Raw genomic sequence first — 27,169 nt, 5'->3', positions numbered from 1 at the left:
GTTCAATGTGGACGCCCTTTGGGGTGAAGTCACGCTCACCACACTCAAGATGGTTTTGCAAATGAAGATTGAACTGAACATATGAGCTTTCAGAGCATGCAGCGAATGCGTCGTTAGACATCATGTTTTAGAAGAATGGAACTTTCTCTCAAGGCCAAATTCCTATGGCGAAAGTGACGAAAACCAATTTCCGTGGTCTTGCCTGCTGGAAGGACGCTTCCCCACCACCACAGAGTCTCAGCTTGGCTCCTCGACGTATTCGCTCGTGGTCAACGCGAGCACCACGACGAACCAGGTCATCACTTTAACATATCCACTACAAGTGTCCAGAGCGATTCTTCCAGGTCCTGATAAGATTAGTATCCGAACTTTTCCTCCTACTGGTATGATGTGCCAGATGACACTCCCATCTGTTGTTCATCCTGTCGGCAAATTCCCCGTTTCAATGCTGCTCAGCGGCGTAGCCGAAAGGAACGAGTACCGACAGTTGAGGTGGTCCATCCAAAAGGTGTTCTGGCGGATTGATGAGCACAGCATTGTCAAGTTCGAGCCTTGCGAAAAACACAAATGCAAGTTGTCCGAAGGTAGAACTATCCAGTACGTCGAGTCACGACAACTCGGAAACGGCAAGGTAAAAAGAGGTTGGAAGAACGACATTGAGATTGAGGGAGGCAAAATTTTGTTGGAATTTGAAGCCCAACTCATCACGAGCGCATCACAACAGATTGTCTGCGACAGTGAACTTTGGTCCTGCCTCGAAGTCAAGCACGATTTGGTCATCGAGCTCTTTGTGGCTGAAGAAATTGTGAACAACACGACGAAGGTAGTGGCACGAACTGGAGCTAGTCGACTGCTCACGATGTACTTTGCGCTCCTAGTCACGAATAGAGCCGGTATGGGCATCAGCTGGGATGATGAAGTACCTCCACTGTACAGTCACGTGCCGCCAAAACCTCCGGCTTACGACGCTGCTCTTGCCGACGCTGGTCAAAGACGGAATCTCGGGTACAATGATCTTGAGCCAGCACCGGCTACTGAGTGTCTCGAAGGCGTCGCAAGGTCGCGGCATATATGTTGTTTAATCTACGACTGAAATCTGCGAGAACCATCTGTTGATCGTGGAGAACTTTCTGGATCACGATGCAAAAGCTTCTGTTTCAAAGCATCAATGCTAGTGGACTTGATTGAGACACTGACTTCGCGTGCTTGCGTTTCTAATATCAACTCATAAGGAAAGTGCAAATAAGGAGCATCCATCCCACCAGATGCCCTCCGCTGCTGTCCATGATTACGTGAGAGCGCCACTAAATGGCACTCTATTCAGCAAGGAGCTTCCACATGGTTGACGAGCCTCGTTCACTCACTCGCCGCAGCTTGGCACAACTACGAAACACCTGCACTGCTTCGCCTTTGTAACGAGCCAAGTTCTTGTAAGGGTTCCTTTCTCTACCATCACGCCGGAACGATATGCAAAGAGCCTTCACTGACGCCCTCCATGGTGGTCTCCATCCTCGGTGATCCCGAGCTCCAGCTATATGATCTTGAGCAACTCACCAGTTCTCACTAGAGCCTACATTCGCTGTTCGTGGTCAAAACCTAGTGCCCGGCGCGTGCACCAATGCTGTCATTCGTAGAACCCTGTCTCGCAGCATCCTGAACAAGAGATAAAAATCAGTAGGGTTACTTTCAAAAGGTCTGCGCCACTCCCGAGACCATTGAGAAGACAAGACCACAAACTTTTGCGTTTTTGAGAACACCTTTTTCTAAGGCAACCAGGAGTCCCCCTTGCGAGCCATGCCTAACTCGTGATAGGTTAGCAATTCATGCTAGTCTTTCAGATATGCATGGGAGTGACAATGATATAAGGGGGCTTGAGCAAACGGTAGATGTTACCTCTGGCGGAAGTAAGAATTAAATGATCGACATAAGTGCTTACTCTCGAGTTTTAAAGATCTGGAACGTCTTCATGACCTGTACCAGGGGGGTACTCTTGTCTGAATTCCACCTCTCCGCGGCTTCTGCGTTATTGACAAAGATCACGAACTCGTCATCCTTGCCCTTAAAATAGATCCTTGTCTGTTGTGCTTCACCACGAGCCATAATCGCCGTTGTGTGAATCGTTCGAAACTTCAATTTAGAACAGTACGAGATTGGGTGAGATCAGTCTCCGTACGAGTGAGGATCAAAGTATGAGAAGTCTGGCTAGGCAGTGGTACTCCCGGTTGGGGTGTAGTTGCGCTGGTGGCTGTCAAGGGTCTTACCAGTGACACCAATGGGGAAATCCGCCTGAAACGCGTCAGATTGGTGCCCTTCAGTTGTGTTTTTCGTTCCGTCCAAGCCTAGAGCGAGACGGTGGGCTCGGCTAGAGAGAGAAGCGCACATTCTCCCGCGTTTACGAGGCAGTTTCCCCATGCATGGCTCATACTGGGTCACTCGCAACCCCAGCTCGCCGACTGGATCTAGCGCTGATGAGGTATGGACGGACACATCGTCCCGTGAGTTTCCAACAGGGGGGTGCGCAAGGGTAAGGCTTGGTCATTGGCCGTTAACGCTCATGAACCGGGAAAAAAGAACGGGCAGGAGGATAGCAGCAAGCTTCGGTGAGTCATCTTCGGGATATGGGGCAACCCACACCTTTTCAGTCTAGCTCTTTGAACAGCTGTTTCGTCTAACAATATTGACTTCGATATGCACGTCTACGACAGACACTGACCATCTTAGGTAGCTACCTGCCATGAACGATCAAGGTCTTACACATGAGGCGTTATGCACTGATGTTGTGCTTGTCGAACTGTTGTCAACAAGTGTCAAGCGTCGCTGCTCTGGACCGTATGGCCAGAGGCAAGGACCCTCGGGGCCGGTAACGAGGCAAAACTCGGGTCTTCGCAACGTTGAGGTGAGGCTGCTAGCCTGTTGTTCAGCTGGAAGCCTTGTATGGAAGCGCCATTGTCGATGCGACTTACTGATGTATTTCGCCAGGTTCTGTCGACGTAGCCATTTTCATTCCCAGGGCATGCATACACTAGGCTATTTCCACCATTTGATCTTCAAGGTGGTGTATAAACTTCCAATCTCCCGTTCGGAAGCGTTGCAGGCGGTAGCTGCTTGGTCCGGGACAGGGTAAAGGGTCTTCGAACCTGACTTACAACATGACCCGCTCGGATGTTTGGAACAGGATAGGGTCAAGGTCAGGGTCAAGTGCACGCTCTTGACAACTTGGCGGAGAACCAGAAAATCTGATCTGGGCACTTACTAGAGATGGGCCAGTATTACGTACCCACGATGCGGGAATATTCACCAACCGAATCATCGGACAGAAATATAAAAGCCCACATTATGTAACAGAAACCAACTTTGCAGTTCAGAGCTGAGATCTTGCTCGCTCGACGACCCTGATTAATTGAAGTACATCTTATACCATGTAAGAGTAACAATGCTTAGACGTGCCAGCAAACCTTGTGAGGCACTTCTGCCTCCTTGGTTCCCAAACTTGGCAAGACTCCATGCAGTAGAAAGGATAATATCTTCTAACTGGTTCATATTTTTACGAGTCTGGTTTACCAGGCTCTTGTCCCGGGTACGCCTTTTACATTCCCCGAAGAAGCTAGCCATGACACAGATATTTGCGAGAAGCGAACGCCGCCTGGGCATTGAGGTCAAAGGACGCCCAAATTATGTATCGTTAGCTTTTCAGCAGTACGACATTCAAACATGTTTGAGAATCCGTCACGAATTCCAGGGAACACGACTGTCGATTGCACTATAAACGCTTGGGAAGTGAGAAGTCGGCTTGGCTCACGAGATGGCATTCGCTCCAAGTGTGCGACGCGTTTCGCACCTCATTTGTCAGCTCATACTATTCCACTCCTCTGCTTTCATTGTCGACGACGCCTTCGGCCATCCTGCGTCGCAAGCTTCTAACTGCTTCGAACCACCTCGTAGCACCACTGCGGTCGGTGCCTTATCGGGGTTCGCCGCTTTCTACGTCGTCTGCACGTTCTTACACAACCTCAAACCTGTGCTATCGGACCGACTTGAGCCCTTTTTGGTAGCTTGTGACATTCACCTGTCGGCTGCCTTTGGTGTCAGCGGTTATATCTGTCGGCATGGGAAAGCCACACATCTGTTTGTACGACAACCCCTCCACCCGCAACACGTTCCAAATAGCCAGGAGATGCATGCTTTACACGAGACAATGCACGTGTGCACTCCGGAAGGTCGGCCCACTACGGTTTGCGATCTAGAAACATTGAACGCAGCGATTTTCATGCTAAGTGCGACATTCAAAATCGTTGGTCTGATGCTGGTCGAAAACCAACAAGACATGAGGAGAGGCCACGGAAGCTACGACAGTACTGGACGCGCGAGAGACTCCAAGACTGGGCGGATGCAGAATTTTGAGGTGGCACGAAGAGCAGGTTCTATCTTGTCTGGACCTACTAACAGAAATGTCACCGCCACTCTTATGTGTGCATGCTTGATCTGTTGTCGTTGAGAAACAACTTCTTGGTCCTTTCCGATTTCAGGTCTCGGCCGTTAGGACCATTCATTTTGTTGAGCTTGTGCTGTACCAGTTTGAACGTTGTGTACCTCTTCGTCTGGCTCCCACACCTGGTGGGGGTCAATGACAAGAAGACATGCAGTTGTAATGAGCGCGGGAGGGGACAATCATCTACATTAACATCAGAAGTGCCCACGTATGAATCGCGGCAACTGGATTCGCCCGACTTTCTCGAGAACATGGACTCCAACATGTCCTATGACTTCCCAGTGGTCGGAGCCAACATGTAAGCAACGACTTTCGCTATTCAAATAGACCAAGATCCCATAATTTTGGTCATTTTTTCCCACTTGACGATGAAGGACTGGTACGCACCGGCAGGACAAATGCAAAGAAGCTTTCAGAGCAACATTTTGTCTGATCCATGACCAATGATAAAAACAATGATGACAATGCCCATATGAGGTCACAGTCTACGTCGAGTTCTTTTTAGAAGACATATGCATGTCTCCCTGAAGTGTGAAGTGGTCAATGTTAAACTTTTAAGTGTGATGTCCGTGCACAGAGAAAGGGAGGGGAAAAGAAGTGAGACAAGATTGAATACGTAGTGATATTTCCAAACACTGTGTCAGCCCAAGTAAGAGCTTGTCGGACAAGGCTTCTGCTATTCTTATGGTGTTGTATATACGTTCTTGTGTCTATACATTTGCCCTCGTCCTGGCCGCTTTTCTCATCACCTCTGGCTGTGGGCCACTGCCCCTTGCCACCCCCTGCTCCCACCTTTTTCGACTGATCTCACAGCCTCGCGTGCTCTTCCAAGCGGACAAGATCAAGTCCACAGTTTCCTTCACACCAACCCTATTCTTCACCACGGACCTGAGAGTCGGTCCTTCTTCCCTTATACTCCTCGCCTCTCGTTCCATCAGATCCACGTCAGCGCCAACCGCATCCGCCAGATCGCACTTGTTGATTACCAGAAGATCCGAACCCGTAATGCCGGGGCCGCCTTTTCGCGGGACCTTGTCACCACCCGCTACATCAATTACATAGACAATGTAATCCGCCAACTCTCGAGAGTAATTGGCGGCCAAGTTGTCGCCGCCCGACTCGATGAGTAACAGGTCAGCCTGGAACTTCGCATGTAGTTCCTGCAATGCTAGCAAGTTTGCGCTGATATCCTCTCGGACCGCGGCGTGCGGACATCCACCGGTCTCAATGGCAACGATACGTTCAGGACTCAGGGCTCCATTCTTGGTCAGGAACTCGGCGTCTTCGCGTGTAAAGATGTCGTTGGTGACGGCTGCAATGTTGTAATGTTCTCGAAGTGCCAGGCAGAGCTCGAGCATGAGGGCTGTCTTGCCTGACCCGACGGGACCACCGATGCCGACTGTGAATGCGCGCTCGTTGAAGTCGCGGCCATCGGTCAAGGGCATCTCTCGAGCAAGATACGAACCAGGGCCATTGTAGATCTCGTGGGTGTGGCCGTGATCTGCGGCACCAGCTGTGAGATCATGAGCTGCATGCGACATGAGACCACCATCGTGGGAGTGTGTTGCCATGATTGTGACAAAGCAGAGCTGTGCGGAGTCGCAATCGAGGCTCACAAGAAGCTGTAGACCAAAAATTGAGAAAGAAAGTGGTGTTCTCGAGTCTGAACCCTGGTTGCTGAGGCTGGGGCAACCAGAAGACCGAAGTGCACAAGGTAACGACGTATGGACCTGAATTCTCCAAGCCGCAGATGTCCGCTTAAATGTGTCGACCTTGACGTATACCGGAGCTGTGTCTGTAAGAAGGACGACATTGCGTAGAGTGGACGAGTCTCCAGTAGGTTCTAGATGCAAAGCAATTTGTCCCGATCTGACACATGGATGGTGGAGACGAACAGGTGGAAGGAATATCCCCTAGCTAGAGCAGCGGAAGCTTCATTCTCTTTGTGAGTGCCTTCCGGAATCACCGGATTATGATGCTGAGGGCAACGTGCACATACGTCAAAGTAGGGAAACAAGACTGCGAGTATGGAAGCAGAAGCTTTACACCAGCGCACCTTGGTGGATCAGATGTCCCCAATTGTCAGACACGATTTATGGCAGCTTAAGCGGTCAGTCAACGTCCCTGCTGCCTGACCGGGATGTGACCAAGGAACACAGGCAGCAACTTAGGCCGATACAACGGCATAGTCTGACCAATGAAATGCGATCTCGCTACAATGCTTAAAACTTTGTCAGGATTTGAGTGTACAGAGAATTGCAACTGAGAAGTGTTGGTAACTCTACGATACAGGCTTCTCCACAGAGATCGAGCAATTGTAAAAAGACACAGGCTGGTCAGGTCCACGTTGTTGGTAGTCAATAGTAGGGCAAAGCTGTTAACAGAGTATCACCACTACAATGCCGACCTAGTGGAGAATACGCTTTATGCCCCGCGCCTCCATAACATTGAGTTCCGTACCAGCTGACTCGATCAATTTATCTGAAATACATCCCGGTGGTTGCCTCTATTCTACGACTTCTCATCTGCTTGAGACCGCATTGGCGTTCTTACTAATAGACACAGCATGCATCTGCTACCTCGCGAGGTACCCTTTTGGGCCCTTTCAAGCAAGCAAGCTAGATTGTGCTGACAACCTTCAATAGTTAGACAAGCTCGTCATCTCTCAGACTGGCGACCTCGCTCAACGAAGACTCGCAAGAGGAGTGAGGCTCAATCATGCGGAGTCTACGGTATGAATGTGTTCGCTCGGTCAAGCTGTATCTAAAACTGTGGTGCAGGCTTTGTTATCTCATGTCCTACACGAGGTCTGCCAAACGATATACTCCTTTGTGTTAGACTGTGATTGGCTAAATGGTATCTTCAGCTCATGCGCGATGGCAACCACACAGTTGACCAACTTATGTCGCTCGGCAAACAAATTCTCGGACGTCGTCACGTCCTACCCTCGGTAACTTCAACCTTTACAACACTGCAGATCGAGGGAACCTTTCCAACCGGGACACACCTGGTCACGGTTGACCAGCCAATCAGTAGTGAAGACGGTGATTTGAAGAGGGCTCTTTATGCCAGCTTTCTTCCAGTGCCATCGAACGAAGCATTTCCCAAGTGCGACGAATCGGAATACGAGGACTCGAAGATGCCAGGAGCTGTAATACCGGCGAAAGGGAAAATAACGCTCAACAAAGCCAGAAGGAGAGTCAGACTTCAGGTGACCAATAAGGGAGATCGGGCTATCCAAGTATGTAATGTAGCCTCTGGCAACCTCGAATCGTTCCCGATTCAATGACAGATCCCAGAGCTGACTGAATACGACTACTAGGTTGGGTCTCACTATTCATTCATTGAGGCCAATCCCCAGTTGTCGTTCGACCGGATTCGTGCGTATGGCTATCATCTAGATATCCCTTCGGGGATGTCTGCACGCTTCGAACCGGGGGATATGAAAACAGTCACCCTGGTGGAGATCGCTGGTCTCCGGACCATCACAGGAGGAAGCAGCATAGCTAGTGGGCTCATTGACCCATCCCGCGTCAGCCAAATCCTCCGCAATATGGAGGAGCAAGGGTTCCAGCATGTACCTGAAAAGTCTACCAACGAAGAAGAAGAGATAGGTCCGTACGAGATGGAAAGGTCAGATTATGCCTCCATGTATGGTCCCACCATGGGAGACGTTGTTCGTCTCGGAGCTACCGATTTGTGGGTCAAAGTCGAGAAAGACTTCACCTCACACGGCGACGAATGTACTTTCGGTGGTGGCAAGATGCTCCGAGATGGCATCGGTGTCAAGACTGGCCAAGAGGATGATGACTGTCTCGATATGGTGATCACTAATGCTCTGATCATTGACTGGCATGGTATTGTGAAAGCTGATATCGGCACTAAGGGAGGCTATATCGTTGGGATAGGTAAGGCCGGCAACCCAGATGTGATGGATGGCGTGAGCCCGTCACTCATCATCGGCTCAAATACAGATGTCATCTCTGGCGAGGGAAAAATCATCACCGCTGGGGGTATTGACACACACGTTCATTTGACTGCTCCTCAGCAAGCAATAGAAGCATTGGCAACAGGAATAACAACACAGTTCGCTGGTGGGACAGGTCCTAGGTAAGCTTTCGTCCTACATCACTATATGTATCATCACTGATTCGTTCGCCTTTAGCACTGCCTCAGTTGCGGCAAATTGCACGCCAGGCAAGACTCATATTCGACAGATGATGCAAGCGTGCGACCATCTCCCGATGAATTTCGGTATCCTAGGTAAAGGCAGCGACAGTGCAGAAGGAGGTCTGCACGACCAAGTGAACGCTGGAGCTGCCGGTCTTAAGATACATGAAGACTGGGGGTGCACTCCGGCCTCTATAGACGCTTGTCTGCGGTAGGATTTGCTATACTCATGTGATGGAACCTACTGACACACCTCTGCAGAGTCTGCGATGAGCATGACATCCAGTGTAACATCCACTGTGACTCGCTTAACGAGTCAGGTTTTGTTGAGCGGACAGCTGCAGCGTTTAAGGATCGCACGGTCCATGCTTACCACATTGAGGGCGCTGGTGGTGGTCATGCTCCGGACATGATCTCACTTGTCCAATGCCCGAACGTCCTTCCGAGCAGTACCACCCCAACGAAGCCCTATACAATCAATACAGTCGAAGAACATATCGATATGGTTATGTCCTGCCATCATCTGTCTAAAAACATACCAGAGGATGTTTCTTTTGCGGACAGTCGTGTGCGAGCAGAAACCATTGAGGCTGAAGATGTAAGTCTTCCTTACACGAATTCCTAAAAGCTAGACCTCTAGCTAAAATCCAGCTCAACCCTTATTGTATTGGAACAGCTTTCTTACTATAGCAGATTCTACACGATACAGGAGCTATCAGTATGATGTCTTCCGACTCACATGCTATGGGCAGGTGCGGCGAAGTGATCCTTCGTACTTGGCACACTGCGCATAAGAATAAGCTCCAGCGTGGTCAACTGGAAGGCGACAAAGGCACCGGTGCCGATAACCATCGTGTGAAGAGATATATCAGTAAGTATACGATCAATCCGGCTATCACGCAAGGTATCAGTCATGTTGTAGGAAGTGTGGAAGTAGGAAAGCTCGCGGATCTCGTCATTTGGGAACCTTGGAACTTTGGCGTCAAACCATTTCAGGTGCTGAAGAGCGGCTTGATTGCCTGTGCGCTCATGGTATGTTCTACAGAAATGAGACCAAACTCCATAATCATGATGACATCGTGGCTAACGAAGACTATAGGGTGACATAAACGCGTCGTAAGTTTTTGAGTTCTGGAATGCAGACTTCCCCACTTCCGAGCTTGTCGCTTACCACAAGCAGGATCACTACAGTGCAACCGATCATCTGTCGTCCTATGTACTCCGTAAGTTCTTCTTCTAAGTTTCTACCAGGACTTGATGGCTGACCTTATGCACAGCCCTTACTGCCGTTTGCCAGTGTCCTATTCGTTTCCAAAGCAGGAGTCAACAGCGGTGCCATCGAGTCATACAACTTGAAGAAGCGCATAGAGGTGGTCAAGAATTGCCGTACAATCAAGAAGCATGATATGAAGTACAACGGGGAGATGCCAGAGATGAAGGTCGACCCTGAGACTTATGTAAGTCGACTCGTCACATTTCTACGCAACTTGTGTATGGTCCCGAGCTGAACTCAGCTAATGCTTGATCGATGCAGGTTGTCGTGGCTGATGGCAAAGAGTGCAAGGCTGAAGCAGTGTCTTCATTGCCACTGACACATCCGTATTTTGTCTACTGAGCTGCGGCTTTGCATCTCTGGTAAGTTGAAAGCAATAAGACATCATCACGATGGAGGCAAAAATGCTGTACCCAGCGTTGATATGCTCTGCACCACTCGTCGCCGTTCGTGTTACCAAAAATAACTATGTCCCCCAGGCCCCTTCTCGTTTCTTGTTTTCTCTGGCCTGCCATTTCAGGTCCTCGTTTCCCGTCTTGGTCTTGTTTCTCGGTTGTGCATTAGATCACTTCCGTGTCTACGTATCGGCGCTGCCTCTTTGATAGGTGATTCCCCTCCTTCCCTGCAACTCCAGTGTCTCTGTAAGACAGTGCTGGATGCACCGATGGCGGCTATGTTTGCACAGACAGGTCCCTTATCACTCAAGGCTAGTATCTACTGCGGGTGGTCGACAGAAATAATCGAATGACTGGGAAGTTGAGGTGTGCAAGGAGGTGTTGCCCAGGCCTACTAGGAAAAAGATATTCAGCCATATCCCTCTCTCACTGTATTTTTCGCTCCGTCACACATATCAAAAGTAAAGTGAGTAGACACCATACGATTGGCCAGCTGTGGATCCGGATTCTGCCTCGTAGCAGCATTTACGGAAGAAAGGCCACGTTGTAGATTGAATCGCCCACAACAGGCTTCACTATTAGGAAGTCTTGAAGGGATCATCGATGGGCGTAAAGGTAGAGAATGAGTTCTGGATCGTAGATCAGATCTATGAAAGTCTGGGATAAATGGTGTCAAAGTTACTTTTCATGATCGGAATGATACCGTACGATACTTGATTGAGCCATCAGCAGACTGTTATCAAGTCATAAATCAGTACTGAAAGTTACCTTCTATCGTATCAAGATGTATGCCATGTTAAGAAAATGTTTGTGGTATGACGTAGTAGCCTGAGGTACGTTGCCCAGGTATTGAAATTGTAGGTACTCACGAGACTCGACAGGACACTGCTCTTCACCTGAAGTTTTCCGATGCTATTCTTTCTCTGTGGATCTTCAGCCAAGATCTGGCCGAAGCTGAACGATGTCCATGCCGAACTCGCCTTTCATGGTCTCAGCGACCACACCTGGCTTTGGAGAGATCATCTTGACATTGTTACCTGCTAAGAAGCAAGTTCTGAACACCTTTATCTATCGATATCCCTTGAAGCTGATAGCTCCAGCCCCTCACAAGAGCCCAGCCGAGAAGTACGTAACACTTGTGTTTCTCATGACGTACGGAGGCGGACTTGTAGGTGGTGACAAGATCAACCTGAAGATGACTCTCAACGATCATACTCGTCTGGCACTGCTCACGCAAGGAAGTACAAAGATCTTCAAACCACTAGATGTGGCCAAGGTTAGTCGGCAGGTTCTCGACGTCAAGGTTGGGAAAGGTGCCTCACTATGCTATCTTCCTGACCCCACACAACCATTTAAAGCGAGCATGTACGAACAACGTCAGACATTCTACGTTGACCCTGCAGGCACCAGCAGCTTGCTCATGCTTGATTGGGTTAGTGAAGGGCGCCGTGCACGGGGAGAAAGCTGGACTTTGTCGAGCTGGAAAGGACGCAACGAGGTAAGACACTTTGACGAATCCTCTCAAGGACGACTCCTCCTTCGCGATGCTGTCCTGCTCCATGAGGAGAATCTTGGAGAGAGTCTGGCACAAAAGACCAACAACATGGGCGTCTTTGGAACCTTGATTGCGTATGGGCCCGTGTTCCACAAATTGGGCGAATTCATTATGCAAGAGTTTGCTGCTCAACCGAGAATAGGCGCGAAGGCCTGGGACTCGAAACAAGGGATGACCGATGCTGAGACTACAGCCAGAGTAAGAAAGGCAGCCGAGGACCGCGATGGCTTGTCGTGGACTGCTGCTAATGTCCGTGGCTTCGTCCTCATCAAATTTGGAGCCGCAGAAGTCGATGGAGCACGAAGATGGTTAGGAAGTCTCTTGAGACGGCAGGGAACAGTTGAAACAGAATTCGGACATCAGTCACTTCTGTGTCTCCGCTAAGAAACCCGTGGAGTGTTATAGTAATTTGCTAAAACCCTCCTTGTAGTGCTGAACGAGCAAGGCAAAGATGATGAGGCAGAGATAATGCACCGACAAACATTGGAAATGAGTAAGAAGGTGCTGGTCCAGAGCATCCTGCCACACTGATGAGCATCAGTAATCTTGCTGGACTGCTGATTGCTCAACGTGCGATACGATCGCGTTTATGGATTCGGGGCAGGGTTGCGACTGGACGAAGGCGAGCAAGGGCTGATGACTCGTCTCGACTTGCAATCTGCAGCAGCAGCATGATTCTACGGTACAGGATATGCTGATTGCTGTTGGCACACCTATAATGGCTACACGCTTATGTTACGAAGACATGTGGGGCCGAGTGTGTCTGCTGCGCAATGCGAGGAGATGTATTGTAGAGCTTGCCATCCCGCAGACGCTTATATACCATCCTCTGATCGTGATCGGACGCAACGATATAGACACGTACAAAGTGTATGGTGGTAAGACTTGCGAACCCGCCAAACATGACGTGGCGCGGTTAACGAACCTAATCAGCCACTTCTTGGCTACACCGTGCATTTGCGAAGCAGAGCAGAGTCGGGCTTGCGCTGAGCCCTTTGCCATTCCAGGCCACTTTATCACGTTTTAGCGGACATGCAGCATATGAAGCACCTTATCCTTTACCGAACTTCCCCTCAAATGGTCGGCTAGGAATGGTACGCTCAGTATGGACGAACCAGGTGATCCCCGTTTTAAGCGGGAAAGACATGTAGCATATGGTCAGCCTCTACCGCTGCACATGCCGCCAGCCGACGCACTACAGCTACACAACTACAATCATCCTACTCCACAGGGTGCTCAGATGCCACAACCATGGGATCCAGCGCCCTTACCTTACCACGATGCGAGTGACCACAAATCGCCTCCCACCGACGCACCTCCACCTCACCATCCTTCTTATCCTCCTCTCCCGAATTCTCCTCCCCCTCCGCCGCCAACAAGTCAGACTCCGACATACACACTTGATCCCACCTATAGCCGACAGAACAGCGCTTCTGGCCCGCCAAGATCACCTTTCAGTGTACCGCCCCCTCACTACTCTCAGGCTGTCAATTGTGCGCCTCCGCCAGACAACTATTACTATCGCCAGCACTACGGCAACCGTCCCGCACATGCTCCTTCAGAAAGTCCTGTAAATGCGCCGCAATCTGCAGTGTACGTACAGACAACTAGTCATGCGATGATGCCTGGTCAGCCCCAAGCTCAAGGATCGGCGCCTGGCTATTTGCCGGCATTTCATTCTGCCGGACCACCTCCAACACCCCATGACTGGGGTCCTCCACCTGGCGGTTGGTATCAGCAACAGAGGCGCAAACCTGTGCGCGCCGCCCAAGCTTGCGATTCGTGTAGACAGCGGAAAGCAAAGTGCGATGAAGGGAGACCAGAGTGTACACATTGCAGAGAGAACGAATTGTCGTGCACGTATCGAGATGTGCCGCCCCAGAAATCGGAGAGACAGATGTTGCAGATGAGTGAGAAAGTGGGTCAACTTAATGACAGACTTGACAGCCATATCAAGTCCGTCGATGACAAACTGAACATTCTACTCAACACTGTTCAGTCTCTGGTAGACAGGCGAACTGTAGAAACCAAAGGCCCAGGCAGCGTGCCAATGTCAAAGACAGCATCGCGACCGCACACGAAGGAAGAGGCAAGTTCTGACCATTCAGTGCACTTCAGAGGCCATGAAACGATCACTGCGGGCTTTATTCAAAATTCAAGGTTTGCTGTAGACCAGGCACATAATACAGAGGGCTCGAGCTCAAATGAGAAGAAGAAGAGAAAGCGTGTGAGTGCCTCGGCTCTTCTTGAATGGCCTGCGATAAGCGAGTTGGTACCCAAAGACATACTTGCATCCTACGTGCTGGAGGGCGAGGCGGAACGAGGTCTGCTGCGACTCTACGGTTGTGGTGAAGGAGACGACAAAGGTGATGGCCACGAAGGCGTCGTGGCCAGTGCCGCTGCTAGTAGTTCTTCTGGTCGGATGGATGAAGAGGCCTCGACTTTGTCACCGAGCGGCGTGTGGGGCACAGGACCGTTGCCACACGGAGAAGACAATCAACGCGCAATATACGATCGTCCGGGCGGAGTTACCGCGAACGGTGAGCTGCTGCTCGACAAGGAAGCCGTCGACACCTACGTGAAGAGCTACCTCGGTCGCATGTACATCCTGCACCCTTTTCTCGACAAGAAGGTCCTGCGAAAGATGGTGAACGTGTTCAAAAAGAAGTATAGCTGGGACGATGACAATAACGCAAATCCCTTGGCACAAAGTGTGGGTGTCGGCAGGAAGCGAAAACGCGAATCGAGCCAGTCGCCACATTCAACCACAGGCGACCTGCATACAATTCCTCATTACAACAGTGTGCGGCAACGCATACGCAGCAACCCACCGATTGAGCACTCTGTCTCAAATGCCATCGTCTTGCTAGTGATGGCTCTCGGCCAAATTTGTGCCTACGACAAGCCACTCCCTGGACCGCCCAAAAGCTCGTCCATTGCGTCCAATGTGAAGACAACGGTTCCACAGCCACAATTGGGATACAGCGATTTGCCTACCCTTGGACGACCGCCCTCATCTGCACCTCAGTCACCGTCTACACCGCATATTAACGGGTTGCCCATGGGCCTTGCTGGCTCGAATCTCCATGGCAAGAACATCGACGTCATTCCAGGTCTGGCCTATTTTGCTAAGGCTGCCAACATCTTGGGCGAACTACCCGGTGGGGTCGATGTATCGCATGTACAAGCTAATCTACTAGCAGGGTTGTACATGGGCCAGCTTGCACGTGTTATTCCCAGTCATTGGTACATTGCCAATGCATGCCGAGCCTGTATGATCTTGATCGAGTCTTCGGAATTCAAAGAGAAGAAAATGTCACGCGAAAGGCGCAATTTGATCAATTTTGCTTTCTGGAGTTGTTTGCAGCTGGAAAGCGACATTCTCGCAGAAATCGATCTTCCCCCCAGCGGAATTGTCGCGACAGAAGGTGACATGGCTTTTGAAATCCCGGATGATTTGACAGTTGCGGACCCTGAGGCAAAGGGATACGTGCCTGGCACCAAAGATCCCACAGCCGACCACTATTCGAACCAAATTCAGCTTCGAAGAACAATCAATGATGCGGTCGACCACATCTACAATTCTTCGCGGGAATCCGAGAAGCCATCGAAGGCGATAATATCGACAATTACAGAAAGTCTAGCGAGTTGGCGGGAGTTGATGAGAGAAAGGTTGGATTGGGACTGGGAAGAGGATAAGTTCGAGAGTACCGATATCAACCTAGCCAGGATGCGAGGCAAGTACTATGGGGCGAAGTATCTCATCAACCGTCCAGCCTTACAGTATGCTTTGAACCTGGCCGGTTCTGGAACCCCGATGAGCCAAACCTCAGAGTCGCCGATTGGCGGCGGTGCTCAGCCTGAATACACATCTCCCCCAATGCTCTATCATGGCGAACCTCCTTCAAGCCGAAAAGTTGGTGAAACACGCCCCTCTGCGCAAGCGGCTGAGCAGCCCTTAGAACCATGGATCCTGGATGCCTGCACACAATGCATTGATGCCGCCATCAAGAGTACGACTGCCTTCGACAAAGTTCCGGGGCGCCTGGTGATAACCAATATCCTGGGCACGGCTCACGCGTAAGTTCAACATCGGTCAATCTTTGAACATGCACTGACGTGACTAGACAGTTTGGCAATGTCCTCGTCCTTGCTGCGACATTCAACTCGCCGGACCCACGACTGCGATCGCTCGTGTCGGAAGAGGAGCTTCGCGAACTTCTGACCCGCACCATCAGGTTCTTGGACGACAAAGCGAGCATCTCCCTAGCACTTGGCAAAGACGCCCAAATCCTCCGCCATGTACAAAACGAGCTGTTTCCCCACAGAAACGTCACTACATTCTACTCGAGCAGCGCGAATTCGAGCTTCTCATGTCATCGCTAATCCTATCCATACATTTTCCGGCCCTCGTACGGCGACAAGAGCTATGAGAGACACGCCGTTTCCGCTCTAATAAGCGTAGCGACTGGTACAAGAGCAACGGTTGACTGCAACCGTTTCGCTACTTGCATATGCAATCCTACAGGGTCTGGTCATCTGAGCGTTCCACAAATACTCCCAAAGCTTTCACAAGCTAGTATCAATGAGTGACGGCCACTACACTATTTCATGAGAGTCAGTCCCGGGTCAACGTCAGCTTTGTCATCTTACATTTCATTTGCAGGATCTGATTGAAGAAGAGATGGAGTCACGGAGTTGTATCAACCGCTCACGAAGAGCGTAAAGGGCTTGGATGAGCATACGGCATCCAAGCTGCAGCTGATTCACAAAGTGCATCATGCAGACATGGCTGAGGAGTTTCCTTGTTCTTCAATGCGGCGCACGCAGACAAGGTATCGTTTCCGATGTGCAGTCCTTTGGCAAGCGTTCCAGGTTTGTTCAGCAGCCGCTTTTGCCAAGATATAATTAGGACAGAATCGTAGTTGGGAAACAATGTACAGTATCTCTTCCAAACTAGAACATGGTGCTTGATAGTCCCAGCGATGCCTTCCCAACATGAAATCCGTCACGTCACGAACTAAGTGTTGGGATGAGGAGTATCCTCAACTCAAATCCATAGCTTTCGACCTCCTCTCCATACCACCGACCTCTTGTGACCTCGAACGAGTCTTGAGTAGTGCACAGCAGTTGTTACATTCAAGGATAAGCGCTATCGGCGACTGGCCCATCGCGAGACTGGGGCTTGATGATCACGAACGGCAATATCCAAAGAGAAATTGCGACATGCTCAGCTCGAAGGGCATCGAGTAATGCCAGGTCATGGATCCTGATTTAACACACAGTAGATCATACAGCGCTATGCCAGGGTCTGCCTTGCTTGTCAGAATGGAGAGAACCTAGAGAATGTAGAGAGTGTCCATCGGTCCTCCACGCATATTCCACTTCTGGGCCATGACAGACCAGCCTCCTCGTTTAGGGCTCCTTCTCACACAAGCTGGGATCGATCCCGCCCATGTCGGTGACGACGGAGCAAAGCGCTTCCTCACATAGGTAGGAGCGGTAGATCCTGCTGATATCATCCGGAACGGTCCAATACCCCCCACTCCCGAACTTGGTCCAGTCGTCCTGATCGCCGCGACCACAGTTCTCTGCGAAAAAGACCGTGCACACACTGTCGCCGACGAGCTGTTGGACCCCTTCATTAGCATCCGGATCGTGCATCTGGAGGGGGGGCATCTGGAGTGGAGACATCTGGAAGGGGGAAGAGCCGACCTTGATACTGCTGCCGACGTCGCCTTTGGCATTCGAGTCCGGGATCGTGCGACACCCCGTCTCCCACACGAGGTCTTCGGTGACACATGGCGGACCGCCGTCGGCCTCGTTGCAGAAGGTGATGTTGCCCGGCGTGCGGAGCGATGTCACCACGGGGAGACATATCCCGAGAACGCACACTTTCCTCATGACTCTCGGTGACGTTGTTGCCCTCGTGTCCGGGATGAGTTGGGGAAGGAGGAGAGTCTCTCTTGTCCTGGTTGATCCGACCAGGACGGTGATAGATCAAAAACACCGCTCTGGCCGTGGTGCGACGGTACCCAGAACATGAGTCTCCGCGGATGCGGCCGTCGATGGCAGCGACCACCAATTATGCTGGCAGGTTGAGGCGATGCAAACTGCAGCCCGCTGCGGTTGTTCGTAGTACCCTCACAACGCACAGCACCCACTTCTGGTGGGTAGAATGCTGTTTCCTTTTGGTTGGAACTTCGCAAGAAAGCATGGGGTATGAAGGTCTGCATACAACACTGATTTTGGTGGCATCTGACCCTGTGCAGCAACCGGCTCTGGTGGAGATGAGAAAAGTGCATTATGAGCTGCATAAGGACAGCCTCCTCCTGGCAATCTGCCGATGTGCAGCAACAGCATCTGGTGGGCACATTCAGGGTCTCCGTCAACAGAGCACCATACCATGGCTTCTGATGGGGGAGTGGAGCATCATGCTGTGGGTGTAACATCGATCTCCAATGGACCATGTCCCTGATGCTGTGAAACCATTGTAACCCGCTGCGACCAGTCTCGCGGCCGCTCATGGGACCTTTACTGTGAGAGCAGTGCGAGACGTCACCAGCCTAGCCGCACAATCTAAACCACACCAGTACTTGTCGCGCGGGAGCCAGATGCGAACGGGAGAGATGCTAGATCTCGAGGTTGCAGTGACCAGAACTGGCCAGGCTGGCTCAGCCTCGGTTGCGCGTCCCATCCAGACCTGATTGGCTGCCATGCAGTACACGTGGCCTTATTTCTGGTCGGACCATGTCGCTCCCTCTCGCTTCGTCTCACCAGGTTAAGCGGACGACTCAGCCAGGAACTTGTCTCTGCGTCCGCGCTTATGCTTTTCTTGCCTGTCTGGCTCCTCCGGTGTCATGACCTTGAGCACTACGATCTTTCGAGCTTGAGATTGCTGAAGGTCATCATGATCTGTCCCTCTCACCTTGGTCAGCTACATAAGAGGACAGCTCAGAGTGCCGGTCTGTCAATGACAGCTCGAGGATGGCTCCAAGCTGACGTCCGTCGGCGCCGAACAATAGGCTCTAAGCGGGTTTGCCCTACGCGCCAGGAGGCCAACTACTGTGTGTGCCGTATTGTGGATCAAACCACTGACCTCAGCCCGCGCCCGTCGAGTCTGCCTCGTGGGCTCACGAGACCGTACGGAAACCGGATCAAGGCTCTCAAGTCGGCGCGCAAACAGCCGTCAGCCTGAAGGGATCGTTTCGGAGTGCTTGGGACACCAAGGGATCAGTCCTGTATGGCCAGGGTTGATGATGTGAAAACCTGCTAGCCACCGGGAAGGTCTCATGGCATCAGCGGAACGGCTACGAGACCGGCCACAGCGTGCCACAAGCTCCTGAAACACGCCAGCACCAGCCACGGACATGAGGCCATGACCCACCAGAATCCGAGGCTGTACCCACAGCATGGTGGTCCATGGTCCATGGTCCGTAATCCCACCAGAAGCTATGGCATAGTGCTCTGCTGACAGAGATCCCGAACATGGCTCCCAGATGTTGTTGCTGACCTCCACAAGAGTGCCAGGAGAAAGTCCAAGCCGTTTTCGTTGATGCACTTTTCCCATGAAGTGGTCCACCTGAGCTACCCTACCGGACGTGACTCCACTCACCAGCTTTATGCCACACGCTTCCTTGGGAAGCGGTTGACAGGTCTAGACATCGTGTTCCAATCAAAGGAACACGGCATGCCGTCCACCAGAAGTGGGTGCTGTACGTCGTGAAGGTACCACGAGAAACCGCAGCTGACCGCAGGTTGTGTCGCCCCTGCCTGCCACCATAAGCCGACGCCGCAGAACTGGTCGCTGTTAGGAGTGGTGGGGAATCAAATGTCCCCAGGAAAGGATCGATATTCTTCATCGGCACGCTATCATCAGACATAGAGCCAGTCCACAGGTCTCGCAACCCAGCGATGCCACCTGAAGCAGCTGTTGGACTTTGACGCGCACCCACGACCTCTGATGGGCTCTAAGCACTTCGTCTACCAAGCGTTGCCATACCACGCTGCAAAGCGTTCTCCGATGACTTCCAGAGGCTTCTTATAGGCCTCCTCCTGCACGCTGTCACCAACCTGAGCTAGCATTGTCACAGCCTCGGTACTGCAACAGACCGACCTTCTGGCGATGCTGTGCCATACGAAACGAAAGACGTTCTCTCCACTTCTACCGGACAGACAATCGCGACTTCTGAAACGTTGAGCCACTGACTCGGGCTCGATCCAGTGAAAAGGCCGATAAGATATAGGCCGGGAACCGTGGCGCTTCGCGAGATTCGACCCTACCAGGTACATCCGCAAATAGCTCTTGTGCAAGCACGTGCTGATGCAGTATGTGTGCGCAGAGGACGACAGAAGTCCTCATTCGCAGATTGCCTCTCCAACGACTAGTTCGAGAAATCGCGCAAGACTTCAAGACAGACCTGTGCTTCCAATCTTCGGCCATTGGCGCCTTACAGGAAGCCACTGAAGCGTACCTTTGTGCCTTGTTCGAGGATACGCAAGTTTGTGCTATCCACGCCAAGAGGGCCACCATTCAATCCAAAGACATGCAGCTCGCTCGTCGGCTCCGTGGTGAAGGCATCTAAGGGGCAGCCGTCGCACATCGAGCGAGGGGTCAAGAATGTGACCGGGAGCAGTCAGCCTGGACTGGTCAAGTGTAAAACAGGAGGACCTTGAGAAAGAGGCAACAGGCTAGATTTGCCTCCATGCCTGTTATCCTGGCGATACTTGAACTATGTAGAGTGCAGTGGCATTCATGTATCTGTTCGCAGCATCGTCTGAGGCATTCGCCACCAAAGGCACTGCCGTGTACGACCTGTGCTCCTCCCTGCAAGCGATCTACCAATATTCAAGGCCGGCTTCACTGCTTCGGTGTACGAACGAAGTCAAGGAGACTATGTCACAGTATAGCTTGCCTCAGGCATCAACCACGTACCGGGCTCTCGCTGATGCCTACGTCGTCACAAAAGAGCCTTCAATCGATTGCTCCAATCCATTTCAAACGGTCGCTACTGTCTCTCTTGTCTTGGTGAGCTCCTGCCTCCAAGGGTAGGTCACTTGCTTGCGGAGAGCGAGAAGGGCGCAGATCTTTCGACAGTAGGAGCACTCGAGGACGTGCCAATGTACCATCCGACCATTCAGCATCCTCTGATGACATGCCGCACAAAGTAAGATGTGGCACGCGGTCAAGCCCACAGCACCTGTATCGTAATGGCCACAATTCTGGGTATGCGATGTCTAACGCCGTTCCCGCCTACTATTGCGACATTGAATCTGAATCTCTTGAAAGATATCGTCCGGGTGGCTATCACCCCGTCAACATCAACGATACGTTCAATTCTGGAAGGTATCGCGTTCTACAGAAGCTCGGATGGGGTGGCTACTCGACTGTATGGCTGACCTACGACTCGATCCAGTCTCGACTCGCCGCGCTTAAAGTTGTTGTCGCAGAGATCAGCGAGAGATCTAATGAAGCCCGAATTCTCCAACACCTTGCTTCGATTTCAGCACAGCATGCGGGTCAATGCCACTTGCGCAAGCTTACGGACTACTTTTTCCACGACGGCCCTAATGGTAGGCATCAGTGCCTCGTTTTCAGTGTCGATGGTGTCAGTGCTCCGGCCCTTGCTACTCGATACGGTAGGGACGCGAGACTCCCGGGACGTCTAGCTTGGGAGCTTTCCAAACAAGTTACACTTGCGTTGGACTGCCTCCATTCAAATGGTATTGCACATGGTGGTGAGTAGTGTCTTTACTGCGCTTTGATTCATGTTCTAAAAAAGTCGAGACCTCTACACCGGCAATATCCTGGTCTCGGATGTGGAGGGACAGTTCTCGGATCCACGCTTCTTGAAAGAACTGAAACCTCCACTCGGGCTAGATATCAATGCACGGCCTGGTTACCAGATTACGAACAGCTTCCCACGGCAAATCGTGGAGCCAGCTACGTTCCCCTTACCGGATGTCGATGGGCAAGTGCATGCAAGGCTTATTGATTTTGAGCAAGCATTTCTTCAGACTGATCAGTCGCTCGCAAAGGTCCGCACCCCTTTAATTTTCAGAGCTCCAGAGACGCTGCTCGATTCGAGCTGGGATCTGCGGATGGATATTTGGTCTCTAGCATGCACGATCTTCGAGCTTGTGACTGGACAGCCGCCTTTCGACGGCTTCATGCCGACGAAGGCCCCCTTGGTACTAGAGTGGATTGCAGTGTTTGGAGACGTGCCGAAGGAATGGATACAGCAGGCGGAGGTGGTTGTGGGCGATTGCAAGGATGAGATAGATGGAGGCACCCTGTCAAGCTGGCTTCGTGAAACTTATTTCAACGGAGAGAGAAAGGTGGAGTTTTCTGGAGAAGATATTCAATACTTGGGCGATTTGCTTACCAGAATGATGCGTTACCGCCCTGCGGATCGGTTATCGACTCAAGACATACCCCCTTAGCTGGAGTTTAGCACCTCTTGCGAAAGGTAATACTATGCGGCACGGGGGCCTCAGCTCTGCCGAACCTCTAGCCAGGCTCAATATGTTCTATTTTCATGCCTGCGTTTCGATATGGGCCTCACCGCAATAGTTGGCTAAGGAGACGGGCTCCATAGAGAAGCAAGTACCCTAGGAGATAGAGCCTCTGAGGGTAAACTACGTTGAAAGTGCAGTGGGACGAGACGGACGAATGATCAAGCTTCTAGCCCATCTTTGTTTAACCCTCTGGATGTTGTTTGAGGAAGCGGTATATCCATTCTTTTCCAATCTTAGTAGGGCCATTGACGATCTTGCTAACAAGAACGACCACTTCTCGAAACTGCGCGTGGTTGACAGCATTTCCTTGAGCCTCTGGACGAAGAATCCATTGAACCACCTCTTCCTCTTGTTCCGGTGTCAACATTTGCCTGTGGGCGTTGGCATCGCGTCGAGATTGCTGACCACCGAGGTGACGGCTGAGGGTACTGTAGTTTACGCCATGGGCGGCTGCGCACTTGCGAATACTGGTAAATGACCCAAGCGCAACGTGTCACAGGCCTGAGCCAAGCTGATATCGTGTTCTGAAGGCATTGCGATAAATATTGGTGGTGTGGTAGCAGAATAATTGTGATAACCAGCAGTGTTTTGGAGTAAAAAAAGTGTTGCATTGGTACGGTGTTGCATTAGACCAAGGCATACCTAGATAGAGCTTCTGGCTAGTGAGCTTGTCCCAAGGTACATGGACGACCAGCTTAGTACATCGTGGGCAAACAGACAAACAAACAAACAAACATGCTGTATCAAAATCACATCACCTCATGTTATGCTTAGAGCAATGGCCATATCTTCGTGAGGTATACTGGGTCTTGATCTACCATACCTAGCTCAGTCCTTGTTTTTCTTGTGACGCAGGATCGTATTTTATAGACACAACTAAATGCCCGCCCATTGGCTCGGTATGTATCTCTCCATTGATCCTGCCCATGGCTGACCGTCAGTCTAGCTCTCCGAGCGGGCCATCTCGCCGCAGATCGAGCCACGATCGAGCTCAGTGGCGAGACATATGTCGGCGGGACTTGACACGGCACATCGGTACGTCTTCTCTGCTCGGGTGCTCGGGATCCATGGCTCACACCTCGGGACCAGCACAACAGCTTGGCCTCGACGTTGATCCGGCCGACGTCCGCCTTGTCCCCGGTCCCGCAGATCCCTACGCGTGGCGGTACGGCCTCGAGCAGGAGCACTTGTTCCGCAAGCAGCTCAGCAAGCATAACGTCAGTGCGTACCGCCAGATCTGTCAGCATCTAGGTCACGCGATCCAGGCGGTGCTACGTGATGGTCAGCCGGTGCGGTCTTCCACACCGCGAGATGTGGACTCGGGAGAGCGCTCGAGGCTCCCACCGTCCCGCTCAGCAGGATCGCCACCTTCTCATGGCGGCGGTCACGGTGAGCCAGGCCACACCGCGCGAGAGGTCAGTGAGAGTGCATTCGTGACGACAAAGCTGATCCGGTCACTTGCAGCCCTCGACTGAGCACCGGTCCGCCCTGCAGGAGCTGGAGACCGAGAAGCAAAGCTTGACAGCTCGACTGGACGTGGCAATGTCGGTGGCGGAGGAGAGGAACATTGAGATCCAGCGGCTGCAGGAGAGCAACGATACGACGGACCAGCACCTCCGCGAGCTGCAGGCCACCATCCAGCAGCGCGACGCGGAAGCACTGCGGTGCACGCAGCTGGTGGTAGAGTACGGGGACAGGGAGCGAGCCATGACGGTGCTTCTCCACGGCTGGGAGCGAGGACTACGAACCCTCCAGCTGGAGGTGGGCACAGCGCTGCAGCACCAGACCTCGGTCAGCAACGCCCAAAGTCATTACGGAACAATGCCGCAGTGATAGGATCGGACATGGTCCGTGTGTTATTTTACTTGTTTTGTTCTCTGCTTCTAGCCGTACATAGCACAATGAAATACGTTCATGACTCTGCCAATTGCGGCATCTGTCCGCTGCTGTCGTGATCTTTGGTAACTTGGGTTTTGAGGCAAACAAGAGCGGCCGCAAGGGAAATGGTATCTGTCTTGTCTGGCGAGGAACCCAGGGACAGACGATTTGAGCCAAGCTGTAGATGGCTACAGAAACACCTTCAAGAGGCCAGTTTGCTGACAGAGTCCCGGCCTGAGAGCTGCGAAGAAAGAAAACAACTGAAGGGATATTCGAAGAGGGTTTTCTAGCAAGGTAACGCGATGCAGGCCTCGTTGTCATTCCTTTAGTACTCAATCAGATCTCGGATTTGTCGTCGCACTTGTACGGTCTCCAGGTTCGGTACCCAGTCATCTCATAGTGCCCATCCGGAGGAATGGTGTAAATATGTTTCATACCACACTCGTTGTTGTCGTAGAGTCGGCAGGCGAGGTTCCCAGCGTTAATAAGCTGTGCCCCAAGTCCAGTCAGGCCTAGTCACGTATGCGTAAGTAAGGGTGAAGACATACCGTCATGCTGCTACCTTCATCAGCCTTAGCATTGGAGTCCGGAACCAGCTTGCATTGGCCTGGTTCGATGTCTTCAACGACACACGGCTCGGCTAGTTCTGGCTCGTTGCAAAACTTGATCTGCGGCATCTGAGCAGTCGAAAGGACAAGGTTGGCTGAACCTAGAAGCAGAAGCGGCAGGGGGCTGAATTGCATGACGAAATCTGAATTGGGACGTTGTGAACAAGCAAAGTATCGATCGCAGGTCTGGAGCGACGATTTGATGTCATCTGCTAAATTGCCGATATCCCAATGTTGTGAAATGGCTCGAACGTCTGCCGTCTCGAAACAAAGTGGGTGGGCTGGGAGGGACGAAGTACCGACTGTAGCGAAACAGCATAGAGAACGATTGATCCCTCTGCGCTTTATCGAGTTCCGCGGCTCAAGCAGCAAGGGTTGGGTGCGTGAGTCCATTTACTTGAGTGTGCAGAGGCGGTCGGCTCCTAGACGCCTGTCTGAGCATGTGCCCATTTGACTCAATGGGGCGAGGGCGAAGCAGAGAAGAGGCTGGGCAACGCTTCCGAATGGGGTATGCATCGGGACCCAAAAGCTACCCTCGAGACTGGGTGGGCCATGGCCGTGATGTCAGTGCACAGGCCGCAAGACTGGCCGCAGCGATCTGAAACACATGCGTGCTTCGGGTAACGCTGCATGCAAGCCATGCTGTTTCATATTCCACCAGAAGTCGATGCGTCGCCCCTCGGGATGGTGCTCCACTGTGCTACCAGAATGTGGTGCTGTCCTCAACATTGGGAGGGAGGAGGCCATGATATCGGCGACAGCGGCCGGCAGACAGCCACAGCCGGCAGCGCGCCTTCTGAAACATGCTAGTATGAATGCTGTAGCGGCAGGGCCTTGTTCGACCAGCAATCAAAGCTGTTCTCTACTCTTGGCCGCGTGCAGCATGAATTCCTGGTGGTCAAATTCTAGTGGAAGATGCAGCAGCAGGATCTGGTAGAAGTCGTCAGCAGCGGACTGGTCGGTGGAGCATTCTCGTCGCGGTGCAGCATCGATTTCTCGTGGCAGCACTCACGCGGTGCCTAGCAAAAGAACGATGAACGCACCCGGAGAAGTGAGCCACGTTGGTACCATGCACTGCATGTATGGCTACCATTATCGTCTGTGAATCCTTCTCAAGCCCATCAAGGCTTGCGTGGGTCAATCGACAGTCTCTCCGTGGGCTGCGAGGAAACAGACAGAATGGTCAACCGCGACAATGACGTTGTCCGTGCTCATTTCCGCAAGATCGAACAGAACTTTCATCCGGTCTTCGAGATGCTGGAGCGGTATCGGGCTCGTATCCGTGATCGACGAGCTTCTCACGCCGCCATCGAAAGCATCAGGACCGGTCTCACCGTCTTGAGAAGATGGTTGATCCACGCGCAGCATCGGGTCGACACCACCAGAGACAGGATCCTTCTCGGTGTTGAGGACAAGGCAGTGGACTGGCGCGTGTGGGGGGACGTCACCCACATCGTGTCCATGCCAACGGCAGTCTGCAAACCTCTGTATAATGTTCTGGTTCAACTCGAGAACGTGCCTTCCATCCTAGCCACTCGTCAGGCCTCGAATACTTGCACGACGAAACCCGGAAAGCTTCGTGGTGCAACACAGTTGTTCTCGAGGTAGTCGCGTACCGGACTCAAATCGATCGCGCGCCATCTCGCCAAGATTCGCATCACGACCCTCGTCCTGTCGGACCTTCTCGCATCTCTGGGAGACAGAGAAGCCTGTGAGACATCGAAGACGTTTGAAGATTGTGAACACAACATCTCTTGGTCCCCCGGCTGAGCGGCGATGATACTTGTCACATGGAAAGCGCTGGTGTTATAGCCCGAATGTATGCATGAACGAATCAGGAAGCTGTTCTTTCAGAACGAGCAAGCAAGGTGGAGGTGGGGCGACCGACACAAGCGGTCTCCGTAAGCTTCAGATTGAATCCTTGACGCGTCTTGTAGCCTGGACTTTTATGGATGCAATGATATGCTCCTTGCAGGAGTTCGAGGGCCAAGGGTATGAGTTAAGGATGAGCTGCGGGACCAAGGAAACTCTACCGTCAACGATGTAGTACAGTATGGGGCCGGTCAGCACCGAGAAACAGCGAAAAACCAATAATCAGAATTGGAGAAAGAAGGGAGCGATCGGAAAGCTGCACAACCTCATCGTCTTCATCAGGTCGAGCGCACAGAGACGGGAGGCGTTTGGGAAGATGCGTAGGCGACGACAAGATCGATGGTAAGTACTTTGGGGGATGCTGTATAAAATCGAGGTATCCGTGGTGTTCACAATTTGGTGGGCTATGAG

At 51.9% G+C, this 27,169-nt stretch overlaps 9 protein-coding genes across 9 annotated transcripts; 7 read left to right on the top strand and 2 right to left on the bottom strand.

The window, feature by feature from the left end:
- Positions 1-397: 397 nt before the first annotated feature.
- On the top strand, positions 398-1,093 carry LDB19_2 (Endocytosis regulator; the record flags this gene model as incomplete). The annotated part of the gene is made up of 1 exon (XM_064879423.1): positions 398-1,093. The coding sequence occupies one exon, from the start codon at positions 398-400 to the stop codon at positions 1,091-1,093; it is 696 nt and encodes a 231-aa protein (XP_064724862.1).
- Positions 1,094-5,199: 4,106 nt separating this feature from the next.
- PMZ80_011034 (uncharacterized protein) lies at positions 5,200-6,060 on the bottom strand (the record flags this gene model as incomplete). The annotated part of the gene is made up of 1 exon (XM_064879422.1): positions 5,200-6,060. The coding sequence occupies one exon, from the start codon at positions 6,058-6,060 to the stop codon at positions 5,200-5,202; it is 861 nt and encodes a 286-aa protein (XP_064724861.1).
- A 1,331-nt stretch (positions 6,061-7,391) lies between these two features.
- Positions 7,392-10,274, top strand: ure1_2 (Urease; the record flags this gene model as incomplete). The annotated part of the gene is made up of 9 exons (XM_064879421.1): positions 7,392-7,730; positions 7,812-8,599; positions 8,655-8,870; positions 8,921-9,257; positions 9,353-9,691; positions 9,759-9,775; positions 9,840-9,882; positions 9,937-10,116; positions 10,194-10,274. 9 exons carry the CDS (start codon positions 7,392-7,394, stop codon positions 10,272-10,274), a joined length of 2,340 nt encoding a protein of 779 aa, XP_064724860.1.
- Positions 10,275-11,288: 1,014 nt separating this feature from the next.
- Positions 11,289-12,266, top strand: PMZ80_011032 (uncharacterized protein; the record flags this gene model as incomplete). Its single annotated transcript, XM_064879420.1, has 1 exon — positions 11,289-12,266. One exon carries the CDS (start codon positions 11,289-11,291, stop codon positions 12,264-12,266), a length of 978 nt encoding a protein of 325 aa, XP_064724859.1.
- Positions 12,267-12,784: 518 nt separating this feature from the next.
- On the top strand, positions 12,785-16,268 carry PMZ80_011031 (uncharacterized protein; the record flags this gene model as incomplete). Its single annotated transcript, XM_064879419.1, has 3 exons — positions 12,785-12,789; positions 12,972-15,962; positions 16,010-16,268. 3 exons carry the CDS (start codon positions 12,785-12,787, stop codon positions 16,266-16,268), a joined length of 3,255 nt encoding a protein of 1,084 aa, XP_064724858.1.
- A 1,029-nt stretch (positions 16,269-17,297) lies between these two features.
- On the bottom strand, positions 17,298-17,786 carry PMZ80_011030 (uncharacterized protein; the record flags this gene model as incomplete). The annotated part of the gene is made up of 2 exons (XM_064879418.1): positions 17,298-17,702; positions 17,778-17,786. 2 exons carry the CDS (start codon positions 17,784-17,786, stop codon positions 17,298-17,300), a joined length of 414 nt encoding a protein of 137 aa, XP_064724857.1.
- Positions 17,787-21,115: 3,329 nt separating this feature from the next.
- PMZ80_011029 (uncharacterized protein) lies at positions 21,116-22,325 on the top strand (the record flags this gene model as incomplete). The annotated part of the gene is made up of 2 exons (XM_064879417.1): positions 21,116-21,620; positions 21,670-22,325. 2 exons carry the CDS (start codon positions 21,116-21,118, stop codon positions 22,323-22,325), a joined length of 1,161 nt encoding a protein of 386 aa, XP_064724856.1.
- Positions 22,326-23,467: 1,142 nt separating this feature from the next.
- Positions 23,468-24,233, top strand: PMZ80_011028 (uncharacterized protein; the record flags this gene model as incomplete). Its single annotated transcript, XM_064879416.1, has 2 exons — positions 23,468-23,815; positions 23,865-24,233. 2 exons carry the CDS (start codon positions 23,468-23,470, stop codon positions 24,231-24,233), a joined length of 717 nt encoding a protein of 238 aa, XP_064724855.1.
- Positions 24,234-26,065: 1,832 nt separating this feature from the next.
- On the top strand, positions 26,066-26,494 carry PMZ80_011027 (uncharacterized protein; the record flags this gene model as incomplete). The annotated part of the gene is made up of 1 exon (XM_064879415.1): positions 26,066-26,494. One exon carries the CDS (start codon positions 26,066-26,068, stop codon positions 26,492-26,494), a length of 429 nt encoding a protein of 142 aa, XP_064724854.1.
- Positions 26,495-27,169: the final 675 nt, after the last annotated feature.

The sequence above is a fragment of the Knufia obscura genome (genome assembly GCF_036327395.1).
Source record: "Knufia obscura strain CCFEE 5817 isolate CBS 148926 chromosome Unknown scaffold_23, whole genome shotgun sequence".
In the NCBI taxonomy this organism is placed as follows: Eukaryota; Fungi; Ascomycota; class Eurotiomycetes; order Chaetothyriales; family Trichomeriaceae; genus Knufia; species Knufia obscura.
This window is presented reverse-complemented; position numbering and strand designations above follow the sequence as displayed.